Below are 21,846 nucleotides of genomic sequence, written 5' to 3'. Positions count from 1 at the left end.
TTAGATTAGTTAACTATTGTTTTCTTCCTGCTAGTATTTGTCAGCATGAACATCTTTGTCAACATGAACATCTTCATCAGCATGAACATCTTTGTCAATGTGAACATCTTTGTCAGTGTGCACATCTTTTTCAATGTGAACATCTTTGTCAGCATGAATGTCTTTGTCAACATGAACATCTTTGTCAATGTGAACATCTTTGTCAGTGTGAACATCTTTTTCAATGTGAACATCTTTGTCAGCATGAATGTCTTTGTCAACATGAACATCTTTGTCAGCATGAACATCTTCTTCAGCCAAATGATATTGCATTAAACTTTTTATGTCACATTATCATGTTCTGCCACACAAGCCCATTTTACCACTGTCATTAGGGCTAGATAATCAACTTTAACTTTATTCTCTCCATTGGCTAGTTACCAAAACAATATATTTGTTTGGTTTCCAATTCAGTGCTTAGTGGAACATGGTCTGTGCTAGAGATGAAACGTTACGAGGAAATTCTACCCTCTTTATTTGATAAAATGGGGAAATTTTTGGATGAAGTGTTTAAGAAATCAACTTTATCCCTGTAACTGCATCTTGGAATAAACTAATCAAAGTACTGACTCGGTGATGTACAGCACCATCTTTTTGAGTACTCTTATAGTAGATATGTTTATACAATCTGAGTTCATGGTAAATGGGCTTCATTCTCTGACAGCTGCATCATACTTCCAGTCATCATGAGACCATATATAACCATAAACATCCATCTTTGAAGTACCCATAATGCACCATGCTGATGGGATGCAAATAATCAAGCACTGAATTGGGGGATGGGGTGCATGGGGGTTTCCTAACTAGTCTTTATGGGACTGATTAGTTTTAGTTGATGTTAGAGTGAAGTGGGCTTCACTCTGTTGACCTATAAACTTTGTTAAAATACTTTATTTACTGAGATGTTGGAGCTGTTTCAAATGATATACATGAAACTTACAATAATTTGAATTTGCTTTTTCAGATGAGAGTAGCAGTGATGACACACCAGTATCAGAGATACAGAGTCAAGACACAGAAGATGAGGTGGATGAGGGTGTGTATATATACTAATAATCATATTCACAACTCAAGCAGATTTAGTACAAAATTATTTAGGAAATAAATGCATTACTTAATCATAATACCTTAGGAGAACTACTACTACCTCACAAATCCAGCCCTCCCAGATAGAACATTTAGCTTATAAGATCTAAGAGTTATCAGTCCACCTAGAATGTGGTCGGACAGAATGATCTCCCCATGATGCAAGAATTGGTGGCAAAAGCCATGAATATCTCAGTTACTATTTCTGCTCATGCTGAAAAGCATGCTTTCACCACGAGAGACCTTGCAAAAGCCAGAATCAATGTTGATACAACTTGGACTTCTCACTTCACAAGAAAAGTGTACTCCATTTATATCCAACATGTCTTTCTATGTCAACAATGTTCTGCCTTTATAATTTTAGCCACACTTTGTCATCTTTACACATTTAATTGTACTTAGATACTTACATGGGCAGCCTGTGTGACATCACAGATAAGTTTGGGCTGTACTTGTACTTGTGTTAATGTGCAAGACCCTGAGACCTATAGAAAACTCTTAATATATATATAATTCCATAATGACTGGCAAGACCCTGAGACCTATAGAAAACTTAAAATATATGTATAATTCTATAATGACTGGCAAGACCCTGAGACCTATAGAAAACTCAAAATATATGTATAATTCTATAATGACTGGCAAGACCCTGAGACCTATAGAAAACTCTTAATATATATATAATTCCATAATGACTGGCAAGACCCTGAGACCTATAGAAAACTCTTAATATATATATAATTCCATAATGACTGGCAAGACCCTGAGACCTATAGAAAACTCAAAATATATGTATAATTCTATAATGACTGGCAAGACCCTGAGACCTATAGAAAACTCAAAATATATGTATAATTCTATAATGACTGGCAAGACCCTGAGACCTATAGAAAACTCTTAATATATATATAATTCCATAATGACTGGCAAGACCCTGAGACCTATAGAAAACTCAAAATATATGTATAATTCTATAATGACTGGCAAGACCCTGAGACCTATAGAAAACTCAAAATATATATATAATTCCATAATGACTGGCAAGACCCTGAGACCTATAGAAAACTCAAAATATATGTATAATTCCATAATGACTGGCAAGACCCTGAGACCTATAGAAAACTCAAAATATATGCATAATTCCATAATGACTGGCAAGACCCTGAGACCTATAGATAAACTCAAAATATATGTATAATTCCATAGTGACTGGGAAGACCCTGAGACCTATAGAAAACTCAAAATATATGTTTAATTCCATAATGACTGGCAAGACCCTGAGACCTATAGATAAACTCAAAATATATGTATAATTCCATAATGACTGGTAAGACCCTGAGACCTATAGAAAACTCAAAATATATGTATAATTCCATAATGACTGGCAAGACCCTGAGACCTATAGAAAACTCTTAATATACATATAATTCCATAATGACTGGCAAGACCCTGAGACCTATAAAAAACTCAAAATATATGTATAATTCCATAATGACTGGCAAGACCCTGAGACCTATAGAAAACTCAAAATATATGCATAATTCCATAATGACTGGCAAGACCCTGAGACCTATAGAAAACTCAAAATATATGTATAATTCCATAATGACTGGCAAGACCCTGAGACCTATAGAAAACTCAAAATATATGCATAATTCCATAATGACTGGCAAGACCCTGAGACCTATAGATAAACTCAAAATATATGTATAATTCCATAGTGACTGGGAAGACCCTGAGACCTATAGAAAACTCAAAATATATGTTTAATTCCATAATGACTGGCAAGACCCCGAGACCTATAGATAAACTCAAAATATATGTATAATTCCATAATGACTGGTAAGACCCTGAGACCTATAGAAAACTCAAAATATATGTATAATTCCATAATGACTGGCAAGACCCTGAGACCTATAGAAAACTCTTAATATACATATAATTCCATAATGACTGGCAAGACCCTGAGACCTATAAAAAACTCAAAATATATGTATAATTCCATAATGACTGGCAAGACCCTGAGACCTATAGAAAACTCAAAATATATGCATAATTCCATAATGACTGGCAAGACCCTGAGACCTATAGAAAACTCAAAATATATGTATAATTCCATAATGACTGGCAAGACCCTGAGACCTATAGAAAACTCAAAATATATGCATAATTCCATAATGACTGGCAAGACCCTGAGACCTATAGATAAACTCAAAATATATGTATAATTCCATAGTGACTGGGAAGACCCTGAGACCTATAGAAAACTCAAAATATATGTTTAATTCCATAATGACTGGCAAGACCCCGAGACCTATAGATAAACTCAAAATATATGTATAATTCCATAATGACTGGTAAGACCCTGAGACCTATAGAAAACTCAAAATATATGTATAATTCCATAATGACTGGCAAGACCCTGAGACCTATAGAAAACTCTTAATATACATATAATTCCATAATGACTGGCAAGACCCTGAGACCTATAAAAAACTCAAAATATATGTATAATTCCATAATGACTGGCAAGACCCTGAGACCTATAGAAAACTCAAAATATATGCATAATTCCATAATGACTGGCAAGACCCTGAGACCTATAGATAAACTCAAAATATATGTATAATTCCATAATGACTGGCAAGACCCTGAGACCTATAGAAAACTCAAAATATATGTTTAATTCCATAATGACTGGCAAGACCCCGAGACCTATAGAAAACTCTTAATATATATATAATTCCATAATGACTGGCAAGACCCTGAGACCTATAGATAAACTCAAAATATATGTATAATTCCATAATGACTGGCAAGACCCTGAGACCTATAGAAAACTCAAAATATATGTTTAATTCCATAATGACTGGCAAGACCCCGAGACCTATAGATAAACTCAAAATATATGTATAATTCCATAATGACTGGTAAGACCCTGAGACCTATAGAAAACTCAAAATATATGTATAATTCCATAATGACTGGCAAGACCCTGAGACCTATAGAAAACTCTTAATATACATATAATTCCATAATGACTGGCAAGACCCTGAGACCTATAAAAAACTCAAAATATATGTATAATTCCATAATGACTGGCAAGACCCTGAGACCTATAAAAAACTCAAAATATATGTATAATTCCATAATGACTGGCAAGACCCTGAGACCTATAGAAAACTCAAAATATATGCATAATTCCATAATGACTGGCAAGACCCTGAGACCTATAGATAAACTCAAAATATATGTATAATTCCATAATGACTGGCAAGACCCTGAGACCTATAGAAAACTCAAAATATATGTTTAATTCCATAATGACTGGCAAGACCCCGAGACCTATAGAAAACTCTTAATATATATATAATTCCATAATGACTGGCAAGACCCTGAGACCTATAGATAAACTCAAAATATATGTATAATTCCATAATGACTGGCAAGACCCTGAGACCTATAGAAAACTCAAAATATATGTTTAATTCCATAATGACTGGCAAGACCCCGAGACCTATAGATAAACTCAAAATATATGTATAATTCCATAATGACTGGTAAGACCCTGAGACCTATAGAAAACTCAAAATATATGTATAATTCCATAATGACTGGCAAGACCCTGAGACCTATAGAAAACTCTTAATATACATATAATTCCATAATGACTGGCAAGACCCTGAGACCTATAAAAAACTCAAAATATATGTATAATTCCATAATGACTGGCAAGACCCTGAGACCTATAGAAAACTCAAAATACATGCATAATTCCATAATGACTGGCAAGACCCTGAGACCTATAGATAAACTCAAAATATATGTATAATTCCATAGTGACTGGCAAGACCCTGAGACCTATAGAAAACTCAAAATATATGTTTAATTCCATAATGACTGGCAAGACCCTGAGACTATAGATAAACTCAAAATATATGTATAATTCCATAATGACTGGCAAGACCCTGAGACCTATAGAAAACTCTCATATATGTATAATTCCATAATGACTGGCAAGACCCTGAGACCTATAGAAAACTCAAAATATATGTATAATTCCATAATGACTGGCAAGACCCTGAGACCTATAGAAAACTCAAAATATATGTATAATTCCATAATGACTGGCAAGACCCTGAGACCTATAGCAAACTCAAAATATATGTATAATTCCATAATGACTGGCAAGATACTGGTGAGTTTTCTCTTCTAATACATTTAGTGTCTGGACTTCACTCTTCATCGTCTTTGAATCTCTCACAGGTAGTATTGTGAATTAAATTTGTCTGCTATTTTCCAGGTAACATTATAAGACAGCTCTGCACCATCTTTGTCCCAAGTAATAAGAGATGGTGCAGAGTAACAACAGCTTCTGTTCTGCTGTATTTGTCTTACAGATTGCTCCATGGGTATATCACACAAATGCATGACTTAGGACAAAGGCACCATAAACCTATATGCTGACTTGTCCTCTTTTTGGGAATTTTTTTCAGATAAGGGAGATAAATCAACAAATGGATCTCCAGTTACAAACATCGAAAATCTACATGATCCGAGACAGCCCCTGCACCTATGTCACCACAACAGGACTTCTCATTGTTGGTGATACCTTTGGACCTTGCCCCCTCAGGGTTCTACTCTACAGCTCTTGATTATAAACAGTGAACAATGAACAAAGCAAAGTTTTTCATTTAGCCTTTTCCCTTTTGCTCTGCTGATACAAAGACCAGTCATGAGGATCAAACATCCTGTAACTAGTACCAACATTATTACTCAGGCGATGTCCTCCCTACTAACGTGGCCTATTTCTGTATTGACCACCTAGGCCTGCTACAAGGGATCTTCAGGGACAAGGCCTTAACCCAATAAGTTCCTGGAAATCAATCTGTCATCCAGTCTGTAAAACCCAGTGTATACAGGTAATTATGGAGACAGTCTCAGTCTGTATGGACACAAGTACAAAAGGCTCGGGGGCACACCTACTACCATCTTTTAAAGAAGCCAATTTCCACCTGAAAACCAGCATCCACACATCACTATCCTTGAGATGAAGGCCATTTTGGAAGCCTTTCACTGGTCTCAGGAATTTTTCACTGGTAAAGGAATCCTCCTTTTGAGAACTCTACGGTGGTGACTTATCTCAAACAGCAAGGTGGAACCAAGTCCCCAGTCCTTTGCATACAGTTGTGGGACTTTTTAAATAGGTGTCATCAACAACAAATCCACATCTAAGGTCGTCATATTCATGGACGTATAAACATTCTTTGTCCTGGGACTATAAGCTTAAACAGACAGAATGGTCTCTCCATCCCTTGCTTTTCATTCAGATATGCACCCAATGGGACAGACTGTTGGTGGACCTGTTACTACTAGTTAGAGTACCAAGCTCCCAACCTTTTTCTCACCAGTCCCAGATGCAAAGGCTGTGCATCGATGCACGATCCATAGATAAGAATGGCCTGGATCCATATGCCTCTCTTCCACCACCTTTAATTCTAAAGGTGATACCAAATTTAGACAATTGGATTGTTTCTTCATCCTCATTGTACAGCTGAGATGGGAGAAGTCATGGATCAACAGCCTCATCAATCTCACAATAGAAATTCCACGGAAAATAGAGAATGTTGTACATCTACTCAGACAACCATGATTGCTGTTGTTTCACACCGAACCCAGACCTAATGGACCAGCACGTCTGGATCATATTAAACAAGCCCTCAGAAATAAACAGTTCTCTCAAACAGTGATGGAGAGAATCACTCAAGCAAGAAGGCCTTCCTATCTGAAAGCTTACAAAGGCAACTGGAAAAGTTTTACACTGTGGTGTACACAAGAACACATTCTACCACAGTACTGCAGACATCTATAACTGTAATAGCTAAGTTCCTCCAATGGCTCTTTGATGAGAAAATGTTAGCATCAAGCACAATCAAAGGTTACCACTCCACAATCACTGCTACCTTTAGTGATCACGAACGAGAGGATATTGGACAGACCATAGACCTATCCTACCTCCTCTCCAACTTTCATTATACATGTCCAAAACTGTTGGCTCAGTACCTAAAGTGGAACCTATCTTGGGTACAAACCAGGTTGAACAAAACACCATTTGAACCAATTTCATGAGCATTTGTAGCTCACCTTTTCATACAAGACCTGCTTCCATATCACATTAGTGATAGCCGTCAGAATCAGCAAAATACATACCCTATCAGGCGACCTGAATTACATGTAGATCTGGCAAGATGGGTCAGTTTTACTTATGACAGTATCCTCTCCTCTTTTATAACCAAGAACAGGCTTCCATCCATGGGTAACCAGATCTTTCTACTTAAATTATTGTCTCCTCTGGACACTTCCACTCAAGGCCACCTACAGGATGCAGAAGTAGCCTTGAAGTGGTATCTTAAAAAGACTGAGCCATTGTGTCAAGGTAGATCATGCCTGTTTTTACCTCTCAAACAGGACAGGATGTTATAAATGCACAACCCTCTTCATCCTTGAATATATGGGTTATCACTCTACAAATTGAGAAATAACTTCAGCTTAGATGATTTTGTTACACATTTCAGCTTGCAAGGTTAAAGCAGTTGCTGAAAGCATTGCCTTGGCATGGCTGCCAAGTGTCCCATTTTTCCCGTATTTGTCCCGTATTTTGGACCTGAATATAAGTGTATGTTTTTCTTGTTAAAATTCCGTTTTTTAATTATAAAAAAATCTAATGAAAAATTTCCTTGCAACTTTCTGTTTTGGACAAGCACTCAGTTCCATTCAGATAGAAATGTATTGCATGTAAATAGGAATAGAGTTCTAAAATATGATTGGTTCATATGAAATTGAGGCTACCATGCCTGTCTGCTGAATTGCACAAACAGTTACCGCTATCACTGCATCTTGTCTTCGTAATATTCAACTTCTAATCATGTTGAAAAGGAAAGCAGTAGATTCAGAAGTTTCTTCAGGAAAGAAAAGAAAACAGAACTGGAATGACAATTATGCCATCTTGTTTAGAATTGTGGACCCATCTATATTTATGTAGAAAACTTCACATTTTTCAAATTGTGTAATGTGATTTGACTACAGGGTATGGAGGTGCCCATGACGTAAAACAGCATGAAAAAGCTAATAAACATCAGCGTTCTGCTTCATCATCAACAACTCATCCTAAACTTCCAGCGTAGGTGTGTGTGTGTGTGTGTTTGGGATTTTTAAAGTAGCTGTAACAATTTTTCAGTCATATCGCTACAATGTCAGCAGTGTGGCAGATTATAGTAGTGTCTAGCACTGGGACATCATTCTGCAGACATGTAGCATCATGTCCCACCTAGTCACATTATCCTGACACCAGGTTGATCAGTCCTAATACTAACCTCTAAATGTTGAGTGCAAAGCGAGGCAGCTGCTTGTACCGTTTGTGTCAGTCTTTGGTATGACTCAGCCGGCGCTCTAACCTGTGACCTCCTACATCTGAGGCGGATGGAACAAACATTATATATATATATATATATATATATATATATATATATATATATATATATATATATATATATATATATATATATATATATATATATATATATGTATATATAACAGAGATGACCTTGGTGTAATTAGATCAGAGTTCAGTTTAGTAAATTTCTTTTAGACAGTAAAATCACAAAGGATTACTCATTCTAGGATGAAAACAGTTCAGAAAGAAAATCACACAGAATTCAGATCATCAGTGAAAGATGGTACATTGGAATCTATAATGATTGAAAAGAAAAAGGTGTGGAAAAGGCCCCTATAAACTGCCTGGGTCTGAGTGTATCTTGCAATTTTGCACCTTCTAAATGGGCACCCAAAAGGAACAAGGTTCCCCATTAAGAAAATGCAAGAGTGCAACACATGCAACTTTGACATTAAATAATTAAGTATGGTTCTGTCCTACTTTACTGATGGTTGTAGATGTTATAAATAGTTACATATGCATTCATTAAAATTTTAAAATTCAGTTTTTTTTCTCCTGAAAATCAGTATTTTTTTATTAAGCAGTCAGGATTTTTGTACTTAGGGGTTGGAAGCTATGCCTTGGACCAGAACTGTTTTCAAACTGATTTTTTTCCATGCCATGAGACAGAGATCTGAGCCCACATTTTCCGGTTTTTACCTCTGGGATCTTTCACCCCCAAGGGCCAAACTTGATGTAGTGGGACCTATAGTTATGGCACATCTAGTGGGACCTATAGTTCTGGCACAACAGTGCATTTGACAGTTTCATAAGATGCAGACTCTCCACTTCTGCCAGATTTGTGGTAGGTAAAATTTTCCCTTTTCAAAGCCACTCCTAACAGATGGAGTCCTCTGGAGTCGGCTTGCCTAGAAACAGCCTCACATACCTGAGGGGACCGGAGATAGCATCTCAAGGTTAAGGGGATGTACCTCCTTCCCCATCTTACCTATTCTCCTAAGGTATTATGATTGGTAATCCATTTACAGAGGAAACCCATTTTTTTTCTATCAGAATATTTTTTTGTGAATATTTACCCAATCATAAACACATATACACATCCAGCCTGCCCTGCATTTACATCTATATCGAGTGTGCCGTATGCTCCAGTAGTAACTAAGATATTCATGGGTTTTGCCACCAATCCCTACATTAAAGGGAGATCACTCTGCCTGACCACAAACTAGGTGGGCAGAAAACTTTTAGCTCTTTTTAGTAAATAGTTTATCTGGGAGGACAATATTTGTGAGGTAGTATTTCTCCTTTGGTTTTATGATTAGGTAAGTATTCATGAAGAAACATTTTACTAGGAAGAATTAGTTTCACGTTAAATTGTCTGTATCTTGTATTATTACAAAATAATAGTTTATATTTCCATTGTACAGTACATTTTTTTATACATGATTCATTATTTTGACCTTTTGCAGATGTCAAGATCAGTGAAGAGAGTGCACCTTCAGATGTGTTTGGCGTTGTGTTTGCTGCCAAGAGTCACCCCTTCCCATGGAAGGCTTTTCTAGCATATTCAGTAACACTGCGTAACCCAATATTTGCTGAACTAGCTGCCTGCATGAAGGTATCATTCTTGAAAGAAATAATCAAGCACAGAAAAACATGTTAATATAGGGCAATCAAGCCATACATATGTTAATATGGAACAATGAAAACAGAGAAACATTTTAATATGTTACAATCAAAACAGATAAACGTTAATTTGGTACATTCAAGACAGAGAAACATGTTAATCTGGGACAGTCAAGATAGAGAAACATATTTTGAATGTAGACAGTTGCCCATGTATTAAAGGAGTCCATAAAAAAAGTCCATAAAGATGTCTCTCTACTTAATATATGAAAATGTATGGTTAATTATTTTCTTCTACATCAGTATTTGTTGTTTTAAGACATGGTTTAAAATAAAAATGAAATAAATCCCAGCTATATAGCAAACAAATAGTATTCATACAAAATGAAAATCTTCCATGTAAAAGTTCACATTAGAAATTCGAAAAAAGAAACCATGGTCTTCTTTATGCAGAGACAGTATGACGCTGCAGATATAATTAGTGTTCTCTGCCAGATCAAACTGTATGTGTTTTTTTGTACAGGACAAAAATATGCAGATTGTTTTATTGTTGAAGACTCCATTATGACCTTGTTTGTTTTATGTAGTTGAACCTGATGACAAGTGTTTGTCATATATATAGTTGACCTTGAGGACAAGTGTTTATTTTATTTAGTTGACCTGAGAGCAAGTGTTTGTTTGATGTAGTTGACTTGAGGAAAAGTGTTACATGTAGTTGACCTTGACAACAAGTGTTACATGTAGTTGACCTTGACAACAAGTGTTACATGTAGTTGACCTTGACAACAAGTGTTATATGTAGTTGACCTTGACAACAAGTGTTATATGTAGTTGACCTTGACAACAAGTGTTATATGTAGTTGACCTTGACAACAAGTGTTATATGTAGTTGAATTTGACAACAAGTGTTATATGTAGCTCACCTGGGGATTAGTGTCACTGTATGAATTACCTGCTTCAAAGTATCTAAAGAAAAGTAAAGAGTTTGAAACTTAATACTCTAGCATTTTGATTTGGAGCTCTATTCTCTTCTCTTTAGGATCACACAATTATCTTGCAATAATAGAAATCATGCTTACCAGCTAAATTGTCTTTTACTGTGTATTCCATATTGTCATTTGACAACTGGAGAATAAATATATGAAGGGTCAGCAGGCAGTGCTAATTTGTTTTCTGACTCATCTCTAGATATTATGGTTTTAAATGGAATGTATATGTGATCTGAGTTTTTAACATGGTTTAACAATTTTTAAGTTGTATCACTATGATGTCCAAAGTGTGACAGTTATAGTGATGTCTTGCACGGGGCATCATGCTGCAGACATGTAGTATCATGTCCCACCCAGTCTTATTATTCTGACACAGCCCAACCAGTTCTAACACTAACCTCTTAATGCTAAGCACCTAGCAAGGCAGCTGCTAGTAGTATTTTTATAAGTATTTGGTATGATTCAGCTGGGGTTCAAACCCACAACGTCTCACATCCAAGGCAAATGCTCTAACCACTTGGCCACCAGAGCAGTTCAGACTGAAATGAAAACCTGGCATTTTGTTAATTGAAATTAAGTAATTTATCTCAGATTGTATATTTAGAATAATTTCTTAGAAATGCTTATGAGTTACCAATACATTTGCAGTAAATTGTGTACTAAACATTATATTTCTCATAAAAAGACCACCTGCTTTGAAAGAGAAAACAAAATTTGAATCTAATACAGTAACTGTAGCTACTCAGAAAGGACCCAGGCCCTCTATTTTCAGAACCTTCAATTAAAAAAGAAATGACAGATTACTAATCTGAAACTTTCAGAGTCTACAACTTTTCTGTTGGATTAATGCTAGATTAACCGATTTTTTTTTAACACTTGGGTTTCTACTAAACTGCCAAATTGTTTATTATATTGGTGTACATTGAGTGTCATATAGTATTTTGAGTGTTTGACCTTGACCTTGAATATTTTGCTCAGAAAGTTTAAAAACTATTAGGTCTGGTCTTCTTTGTATCAGAACCACAAAACTAGCCATCAAATTTGACATAAGACTCACAAATGTACTATAATATTAGACTATTTTTACATATGCAAATAAACTGACGGGAATTTTTTTCATTTAGCCTTTTCCCTTTGAGATGAGCACTTATTGGCAGAGATCAGATTAGTTGCTTGCTATGTTACTCTATGCACCTGCCTGTAAGCTACATCCAACTTCACACTGCATAGACCCAGATGTGCTTTTGCATAATATGGTAAAATAGACCCTGATCTACTGGCGTTATGTGAAGGCAGATGAGGGTCTATGTTGTTTGCAGTTGGACCCAACTTATAAGCAATTATAGATGGTAATGTGGGTATTTTTTTAGACACATTGAACAGATTGAAAGCTGCTTGTGTATTTGTACTGTTATTTGCTATTGTTGCATATGATGTCAGTATAAAAATGATAAATGGCAATAAACATAAGGCTTTGATAAATGGCAATAAACATAAGGCTTTGGCAATTTGTGCTAGGTCAGGTAAATATTAAATATTCTACCTCCAGCAGCCCGTTACATTTATTTTGTATCAACAACATTGCATGTTACAGAGGAAGAACTGAATTTTAGCTAAATGTAAAAAAAAATCTATTTATATCATTATTCCACATTTAATAGTTTTTACTGTCAGTAAATGTGTGTATACAAAATGAAAATGACTTGATGTTGAATTTTCTGATTCATATCAAAATTCCATAGTTATGACTCTATGTTCTTAAACTAAGTATCAGAAATTAGCAAAAGCCAACAAGTTTTGTAAGATTCAACAAATAATTATTCTCTAGAATACAAATTTTAAAATTTTGAAAGAACTTACAGTATTGTCATTTAAATCCCCAAAAGTCCTAAAATGTTAAATCACAAATCCAAATGTATGAAGTTACAGTTGTATTTCAAATAAATTTTGATATTGAATGTGTTGATGTGCCTGTAGTCTCAAATGTGTTGATGTGCCAATGGTCTGGAATGTCGTGATGTTTTAACAGTCTTTATTATGTATCACAGTAATATAATCCAAAATGTCCTTGTCTGAATTCAGTATAATTCCAAACTAATGTTTTAATCCAAGAATGTTATTGACCACTTTGTAATTCCATTGAATAATAATTTGGATAAATAATTGCACCCAAATTAATAATTGAACTCAACAATAAGAATGATTCTGCTTCAGATGTAAATGTAAGAATGGGTAATTCTTAGTTAAACAAGATTATATAACCATCTGCTTGACCTAGGTCACAATTACCATTTTCTCAAATACACTGTCAGTGTAATGGAATTTTCCATTCTAGAAGTTTCTAAGGTCAGAATCAAGACTGTATTTTTTAACTCAAATTGAAATAAACATGTTTACAATTAATAATGATCTGAATATTTAATCCACACTCATAGAGAAATATTTGCTTTGTATTATGTTGTTTACAAAATAAATGTCTCTGGTCAGGTACACCATTAGCTTGATTTTGGACAAAGGTCGTGGATGAAATACAGATATACATAACATATGATCATTGAGAAACAAACGATACAAATTAAATATACATTACAATATGCACATATTTTATTTGTATTCTTCCAGGGTGCCAGTGTCCTACCATGTCTGTGTGGATGGCTGGTATCCATGTTGACAGTTACCAAGCACCAGTCCTTCCTGGAGGAACATGGGAAAGTCTTTTGGAAGTACAATTTACAGACTATTGATGCATTGATAGATTTGTACATAAGAAACAAGTGGGGATCAACCCTGGCTACTGGATTTGATATATTTCAACCTGTGAGTGCTATCTGAATGAAATCCTATGTTTTGTAATATAAATTTCTACTTTATTGTTTGGTCTTTCTTATGCAGATGGGGATAAATTGGTGTAACTTTTCCAGTAGCAGCAACAGTGTTGATGACATTGTTATCAATTGTAAAATTTTGTGTAAAGTTTGGGATAAACATTTTTGGAAGTCATTTGTAGTGGATGCACATCATGGCACAGTTTGTAGTGGATTGCACATCATGGCACAGTTTGTAGTGGATTGCACATCATGGCACAGTTTGTAGTGGATACACATCATGGCACAGTTTGTAGTGGATACACATCATGGCACAGTTTGTAGTGGATACACATCATGGCACAGTTTGTAGTGGATGCAGGTCATTGCACAGTTTGTAGTGGATACACATCATGGCACTGTTTGTAGTGGATGCACATCATGACAGTTTGTAGTGGATGCAGATCATGGCACAATTCATGGTGGATGCACAGCATAGCACAATTTTTAGAGGGTGTACATCACAGCACAGTTTGTAGACAATGCACATCATGACAGTTTGTTGTGGGGTTTAACTCCATTTTTCAGCACAAGATAGGCTTTACAAGGCAGCCAATGTAACTGATGGAGGAAGAACCCTGGAAAACCCTGGGAACAACCACCGACCCACGAGAAGCAACTGGCAAGCTTTCTTACATACCCACATTAGCCAAGTCTGAGACTTGAACACATGCAGACAGAGCTGAGATGGCAGTGATTCGTAACAGTGAGTGCTTTAGACCACTCAGCCACTCAGGGCCCCAACACAGTTTGTAGTGGATGCACATCATGGCACCCATTGCTGTGTGATCTGTTATCATAGATACATATGATGACAACTGATAGGATGACTGTGGACAATAATTACTGCTAGGATATATGTAGATCCTGTACTGTGTGATCTGTTATCACATGATGAGAACTGCAAGGATGTCTGTGGACCATATTCTGTGATTTGTTATCATAGTTAAGTGCATATGATAACTGCTAGAATGACTGTGGACCCTTTATTGTGCAATCTGTTATCATAGGTACACATGATGAGAACTGCTAGGATGTCTTTGGACCCCATACTGTGTGATACATTATCATTGCTAGGTGTACATGATCAAAACAGGTGGGATGGAAGCAGTACCTATACTATGCAATCAGTTATGTTAGATACACATTTTACAAGGATGGTATTCAATGAAACTGGTGAATGATTTAATAGTGGATCAAATAAATTTGTTAATATGGTTGACAGACTTATTAAATATATTATTGCCATGATTTGTCTCTTTCATTAGAGTAGACCATATACATTTTATATGCAGTACTCATGGTTTTCATAAAGTTTATTGAGTTTATTTTATGTGCAGTACTCATGGTATTCATAAAGTATATTGAGTTTATTTTGCATGCAGTACTTGTGGTATTCATAAAGTACATTGAGTTTATTTTGTATGCAGTACTTGTGGTATTCATAAATGTTTATCGAGTTTATTTTGTATGCAGTACTCATGGTATTTGTAAACATTTATTGAGTTTATTTTGTATGCAGTACTCATGTATTCATAAATGTTTATCAAGTTTATTTTGTATGCAGTACTCATGGTATCATAAACATTTATTGAGTTTATTTTGTATGCAGTACTCATGTATTCATAAACATTTATGAGTTTATTTTGTATGCAGTACTCATGGTATCATAAACATTTATTGAGTTTATTTTGTATGCAGTACTCATGGTATCATGAACATTTATTGAGTTTATTTTGTATGCAGTACTCATGGTATCATAAACATTTATTGAGTTTGTTTTGTATGCAGTACTCATGGTATCATAAACATTTATTGAGTTTATTTTGTATGCAGTACTCATGGTATCATAAACATTTATTGAGTTTATTTTGTATGCAGTACTCATGGTTTTAATAAAGTTTATTGATTCACTTTTCATCCATTGGCAAAATATAACCTTATTTAAATTCACAGCTTCAAAAAAGTAAAGTGCTCTCATTATAATGTTGTTCATGAAAATCCTAAAAGGGAGATAACCTTAAAATGAGTGATGTTACAACAAGACTGTGTCATAATAGTGTGGAGAAACAATAAATAGGGTGTTATGAATCTCAAATATTAGAAATGAGTGAAATGATAGGGGTCAGATCCAACTGCAGCAACACAGACCTTGATCTGCCGACACACACTGCTCTAGCAGATCAGGGTCTATGATGCTTGTTTTACTTATTAGTAGTAACAAACTGCATAGACCCGGGTCTCCTGGAGCATATGCAATAGCAAATCATGGTCTGTGCAGTTTGCAGGAGGACTCATCTTGTAAACAAATATATATGGTGATAAACTGCAGTAATAAAACAAAGTTGAACCAATTTTAATGGGATCCATTACCAAACCAGTGTTATAAGAGGGGTGGCATTTGATTGAAGGTTTCTTTTGAGAGGGATGACCTTTATAGAGGTAGTTTAGTTACATTATTTAAATTAGTATCAGTTATCTTTTTTATTTTGATGTAATGGTCAGATAAATGTTCTGGATATTTCAGATATCACCATTGTTGCCCTTCCTGAAGTTCTATGCATCCTTCACAGAAAAGAAAGATTACAGCAGCTGCAAGATGCTTCTAGACGAGTTCAAGGAGGCCATGTACTGTGTAAGTCAATTGAATATTTTGTATAATACCTATATAATTACAGATGGTCAACTCATGGTAAAATGAAACAGTTCCTTTCCAACATCTTATCATAATAACAAATGTGATTTTGGATGCAGGATTTTTGCAACCTTTTTTTTGTTTGCATTTTAGAACTTTTTTATAGAGGCACTGTATAACTAGTATGATGATGATGTGTCTTTAAACCCCGTAATTATGTCATGTAAAGAATATGCTGTATATTTAGACATTTTATTGTCTTTAGTGTTTTAAAATGAGTATGTATATATAAGAAGAAAAAATTAAAAGTATAGCTCTTTTTGATATCATAATTTATAATTACAGGTAAAACCCATTATAACATGATGCTCAGGGTCCAGAGAATAACATTGCGATATAAGCAGGATCGCGTTAACAAATTTTTTGAGAAACTTCCCTATAGAAAATATGCATTGAAATTTCAATGTCATCAGTTTGTTTTAATTAACCTCTTGATCATATATTGTTTGTTTGTTTGCAAGGTTTTGTCAGCCATCAAATATACTTCAGTTTTTAATTGTATACATGCCAGTATGGCAGAAATGGTGCACGGTGAAGTTAAGGCAACATTTAATACAGTGCTGTTATTATAAATCTACTAGGGATACAAATAATCACCTTTTCCGAGAGCACGTATTTAGGATGTTAAAAAGAGAGGTGACCTTAAATTAAAAAATGGGAGCCATGCTGCCATCATGTTATAAGTGGAATCTCGTTGAAACAAATTGCATTATAATGTGTTTTGCCTGTACTTTTTAATCTCATACATACTTCCCACATTTAAAACTCGTTTTAATTTTATAAAATAAAATGCTTGCACAGCATTGTCTTGTATATTCCAGGTGAAAGTAAAATCCCAAGAAATGTCAATGTCATAATAATAAATAATATACTGTATCAAGAAAAGGTACATGTTTTTTACCAGCAAATTTGCTGTTGAGGCAGAAGCTGAATTTCCAATATTAACGTTAATTAAACATTGAACACAACTGTTCCCATCAATTTTCCATCAGAACACGAACATTCCATTGTAATGATTAACTTGGGAAGAAGTTATTGAGACATTCTTTGCCAGTTACTGAATGTTTGATGGAGATCAACAGGTCATCTTGAAATATGATTGAGTTGGCAGAGTGGTCTGTTATTCCATGTGGGCTCTGTTTCATATGGTAGAACTAAAGACAAGGCCATGTCTGGGGCCGTCAAGTTTTTATTCTGTATGTTAGGACTTGAGATAATTGACGATATCTGGGATCATTAAGTTTTTATGATTTTAAAAATTGATGTGTGACAGTTTTACCAGGTAGAACTTGAGACAATGGGTATTAAAAAATGATGACAGATGTGACAATCCAATATTGTTGAGCTTTAGACAATCATCCATGTCTGTGGCTGTAAAGTTGTATTGGGTATTCAAAATTGACATATGCCTGACAATTCTATATGATAGAAATTGAAACAATCATTCATGCCTGGGGTCATTCAGTTTTTATGGGTATTCAGAACTGACAGATGTTTGACAATCTTATATCACAGAATTTGAGACAGTTGGCTCTGTCTGGTGATATGAAGCTTTTTATGGGTATTTCAGAACTGACAGATGTTTGACAATCGTATATGACAGAACTTGAGATAGTTGGCTCTGTCTGGCAACATGAAGCTTTTTATGGGTATTCAGAACTGACAGATGTTTGACAGTTGTATGTGACAGAACTTGAGACAGTTGGCTATATCTGGCAGCATGAAGCTTTTTATGGGTATTCAGAACTGACAGATGTTTGACAATCGTATATGACAGAACTTGAGACAGTTGGCTATATCTGGCAACATGAAGCTTTTTATGGGTATTCAGAACTGACAGATGTTTGACAGTCATATATGACAGAACTTGAGACAGTTGGCTATATCTGGCAACATGAAGCTTTTTATGGGTATTCAGAACTGACAGATGTTTGACAGTTGTATATGACAGAACTTGAGACGGTTGTCTGGCAACATGAAGCTTTTTATGGATATTTAAAGTTACAGATACTTGGAGTAAATTCAAAACATAGAGTATTACTTTTTGGACTTACAAACATGCATGTTCTGTCAGAGCTGTGTTGTTTGTTATCTCCATGGCATAAAATTTGTTTCCCTATATCAGTTGACACATACCATATTTTTTCTTCTGGTTAAGTATAAATCTGCATGAATCAAATGTTGACGGTTGGTTTGTAATTCTGATTGAAGGTTCATTTACTGAAGTAAAAGATCTTATTTGTATCTTTTTTGTGACTGGTGGTCAGTGGTTGTTTTAGAGACTTGTGAGTCAGACTTTGGTAGAATAACACTGACAGTTTTATTCATTTGACAGATTAAAAAAACCAAGACTTCAAGTTTTATTCATTTGACAGATAAAACACCAAGAATCCACATGACTCATATGAATGTGCCTTTCCTATGCTTGGGAGTGTCCTTTTTTGTAAGATGACTATTATTCACTGTATTTTATGCGAAATTTGCATGACATTAGTGTCATAACAGATGTAACGATATTTTACAATAAAAGCCCATTTTGGGGTCACTCTTGATTTTAGTTTCACCATGAGAGTTCCAGTTCCAGTGAGAGTCTGGGACCTCCACAGAGCCTTATTGGGGATTCATCCTGGCTAGAGCAGGTCACATACAGGATTCTTCATTACATGCTGACCAACACACCCAGTATATATGAGGTCCTTCAGCTACTGAAACTTCTTGAGACTGAGAGCATTACACTGGTCTTCAGTTTTGATGGTATTAAAGTTTTTATACCATTTTTAGAATGTACTATTTTTTATCATTTTGAATATATCAACAGCTTGAACAGCTTTATCCGTTTTATCAACCAGTTTGTTTTTAAAATGTAAATTATATTGATTCTACATGTAAGCAGTGCCAAACAAAGTCTCTTGTACATTTTTTTATCACTCATTGGTTTATTATATCACAGCTGAAATTTACTCTTGAAAAATGCATTATCAGATATGTTTTTTTGTACTTTTAAAACATTATATGCATGCCATATGGTAAAGTGTATTATTTCATGATATCAATCGGTATGTCTGTCACCTGTTTAATTTCTACACAATAACTCAAATTCTTCTCCATCTACAGTTAATAATGTAAGAAGGAAGCATAGTGATATAGGGTTAAAAAGTAGAAGGTCATTGTTACTGTGATTAAAAGAAAAGTAGTTTCTGCAAAATTATGTTTTACATCACAAACGTGGACCAAATTTTGTGGATAGTTTGTACTTGGGGTGAGGAAGAAGCCTATCATTGTTGAGGTCAAAAGGTCAAAGTCACTGTGACAGAAAGAAAAATTATTTGTACAAAGTAACACTATATTACATCAACGACTTGAACCAAACTTTGTGGAAAACTTGCAAAGACAGAATCCAGTTGATTTGGGGATCAAATGGTATAAAGTCAAGGTCACTGTGACTGAATTAATAAAATTGGTTTCAGCACAGATATTTCAGTTCTTGACCATACACCTTCAACAGCATTTGTGAATGGCTTGCAAATAGATAAGAAATGAGACTTTTCATTTTGTACTAAAATCATCAAGAAGTTGTGTTTTTTTCTTCATAATAATTTAAGTTTTAGATCTCATACCTTAACCAAAGTTTGCGAACGGCTTGCACTTAAGGAAGGTTTGAAAAAGGCCTATTGAGTTGGGTGTCAAAAGATAAATGGTCAGGGCCATTGTGGCAGAAAGAAAATAGGAAGTTTCTTGACCAAACTGGTAGTCAAGAAACTTACTACCTCAGGAATAAAAAAAATCAGTGACATTTGTAAGTTGAATAAGAAATAATGGTTTCTGCATAGTCTGTTTATTTCAAGACCGCATACCCTGAGCAAATGTTCAGGTGATGGACACCCATTTGTCCACATGAGGTAGGCAAATGAAATTGATAGGTACATTTGCAATCATATGAAGATGACATGATTAGATTTTCAAGCCATTTGATAAATTTTGTCAGGTTTATTTTTCTAAATGCATGATCTTTTTGAACTTGGATTATTTGGTCTCCATTGGGAACATTTTGTGAAGTTTATTTTTCTAAATTCATGACCTTTTTGAACTTGGATTATTTGGTCTACATTGGGGACAAGCACGTATTAAGTTTTGTAGCTTTATGAAATTGGACTTTTTTTGACAAATTCTTGCTGGCAGGATTAAGCTCAAAGTACTTGAGAAATTAAATTTTAGATGCTTTTATATATTTATTTGTATTCATATGTAGATGACTTTGATTTTCAGGTCATGATAGAATTTTTTTTAAATTTCTTACCTTATTTATACTCTTTTAACAGTTACCTTGTTAGTGCATTTAGAAAGAAAGCATCTTGAGGTAGACAAATGAAATTAGGTCTGCATGTACATGTAGATGATCTGATAATATTTGTGTGCTGTTGTATTTTAAATGTCTGTCTTCTTGTGGACTTGGGCTGTTTGGTCTGCATTGGTGGCATTTGTATTTTAAAACATAAATTTACTTGTGCTAGAAATATATTAATGTTCTGTTTCTATTTTAGTGCCCGACTTTCGTAAGCTGTATCAGCTAGTTCAGCTGATTCAGAAAACCCAGTTACGTCATGTCAACTTTTCATGCCTGCTTTTGCCAGGCACTACCCAGTATCATGAAGAGTGTGACAGAATTATTAGTCACATGATGTCACAACAGCAGTATCAGGAGGCACGAGACTTGGCTAAGCTCACAGGATCATCTACAGACCATGTGACACTAGAGCAGGTACATGTGTCTTACATGTCCTAAAACAGGCCCTTTTACCAAAGTTTTGTTTGAATTTATTTGCATGTGAAATGCGTTTGGAATTCATTTAGTTTGTGTTTGTTTCCATGTCAGCATATGTACAAAAATGTCACATGATGTAAAAAACATTGTATTCAGTCACATGCATTACAAAACACTGTAGTCACATGCTGCTCATTGATACAAAATTAAAATATAACTTAAATTGGTGAAATAATTTACAGACGTGTTAGATAACTTACATACATATTTGCCCTTAATATTTGCATGACTTTTATAAACAAATATTGAGTTCCATTGATAACAACATTTTCTGA

The 21,846-nt window shown here is 34.9% G+C and overlaps 1 protein-coding gene across 2 annotated transcripts in view; it reads left to right on the top strand.

The window, feature by feature from the left end:
- LOC149800574 (spatacsin-like) overlaps positions 1-21,846 on the top strand; it is a 174,567-nt gene that overhangs the window by 88,148 nt on the left and 64,573 nt on the right. For both annotated transcript variants that reach the window (XM_089954521.1, XM_089954520.1), the window contains exons 22-27: positions 1,004-1,075; positions 10,045-10,193; positions 13,813-14,007; positions 16,582-16,689; positions 19,308-19,503; positions 21,291-21,508. In XM_089954521.1, the coding sequence (XP_089810647.1) occupies positions 1,004-1,075; positions 10,045-10,193; positions 13,813-14,007; positions 16,582-16,689; positions 19,308-19,503; positions 21,291-21,508 (938 nt within the window). The remainder of the gene's footprint in view (positions 1-1,003; positions 1,076-10,044; positions 10,194-13,812; positions 14,008-16,581; positions 16,690-19,307; positions 19,504-21,290; positions 21,509-21,846) is intronic.

This window comes from Sinohyriopsis cumingii, chromosome 4 (assembly GCF_028554795.1).
Source record: "Sinohyriopsis cumingii isolate HCF-2022 chromosome 4, ASM2855479v2, whole genome shotgun sequence".
NCBI classification, from domain to species: Eukaryota; Metazoa; Mollusca; class Bivalvia; order Unionida; family Unionidae; genus Sinohyriopsis; species Sinohyriopsis cumingii.
This window is presented reverse-complemented; position numbering and strand designations above follow the sequence as displayed.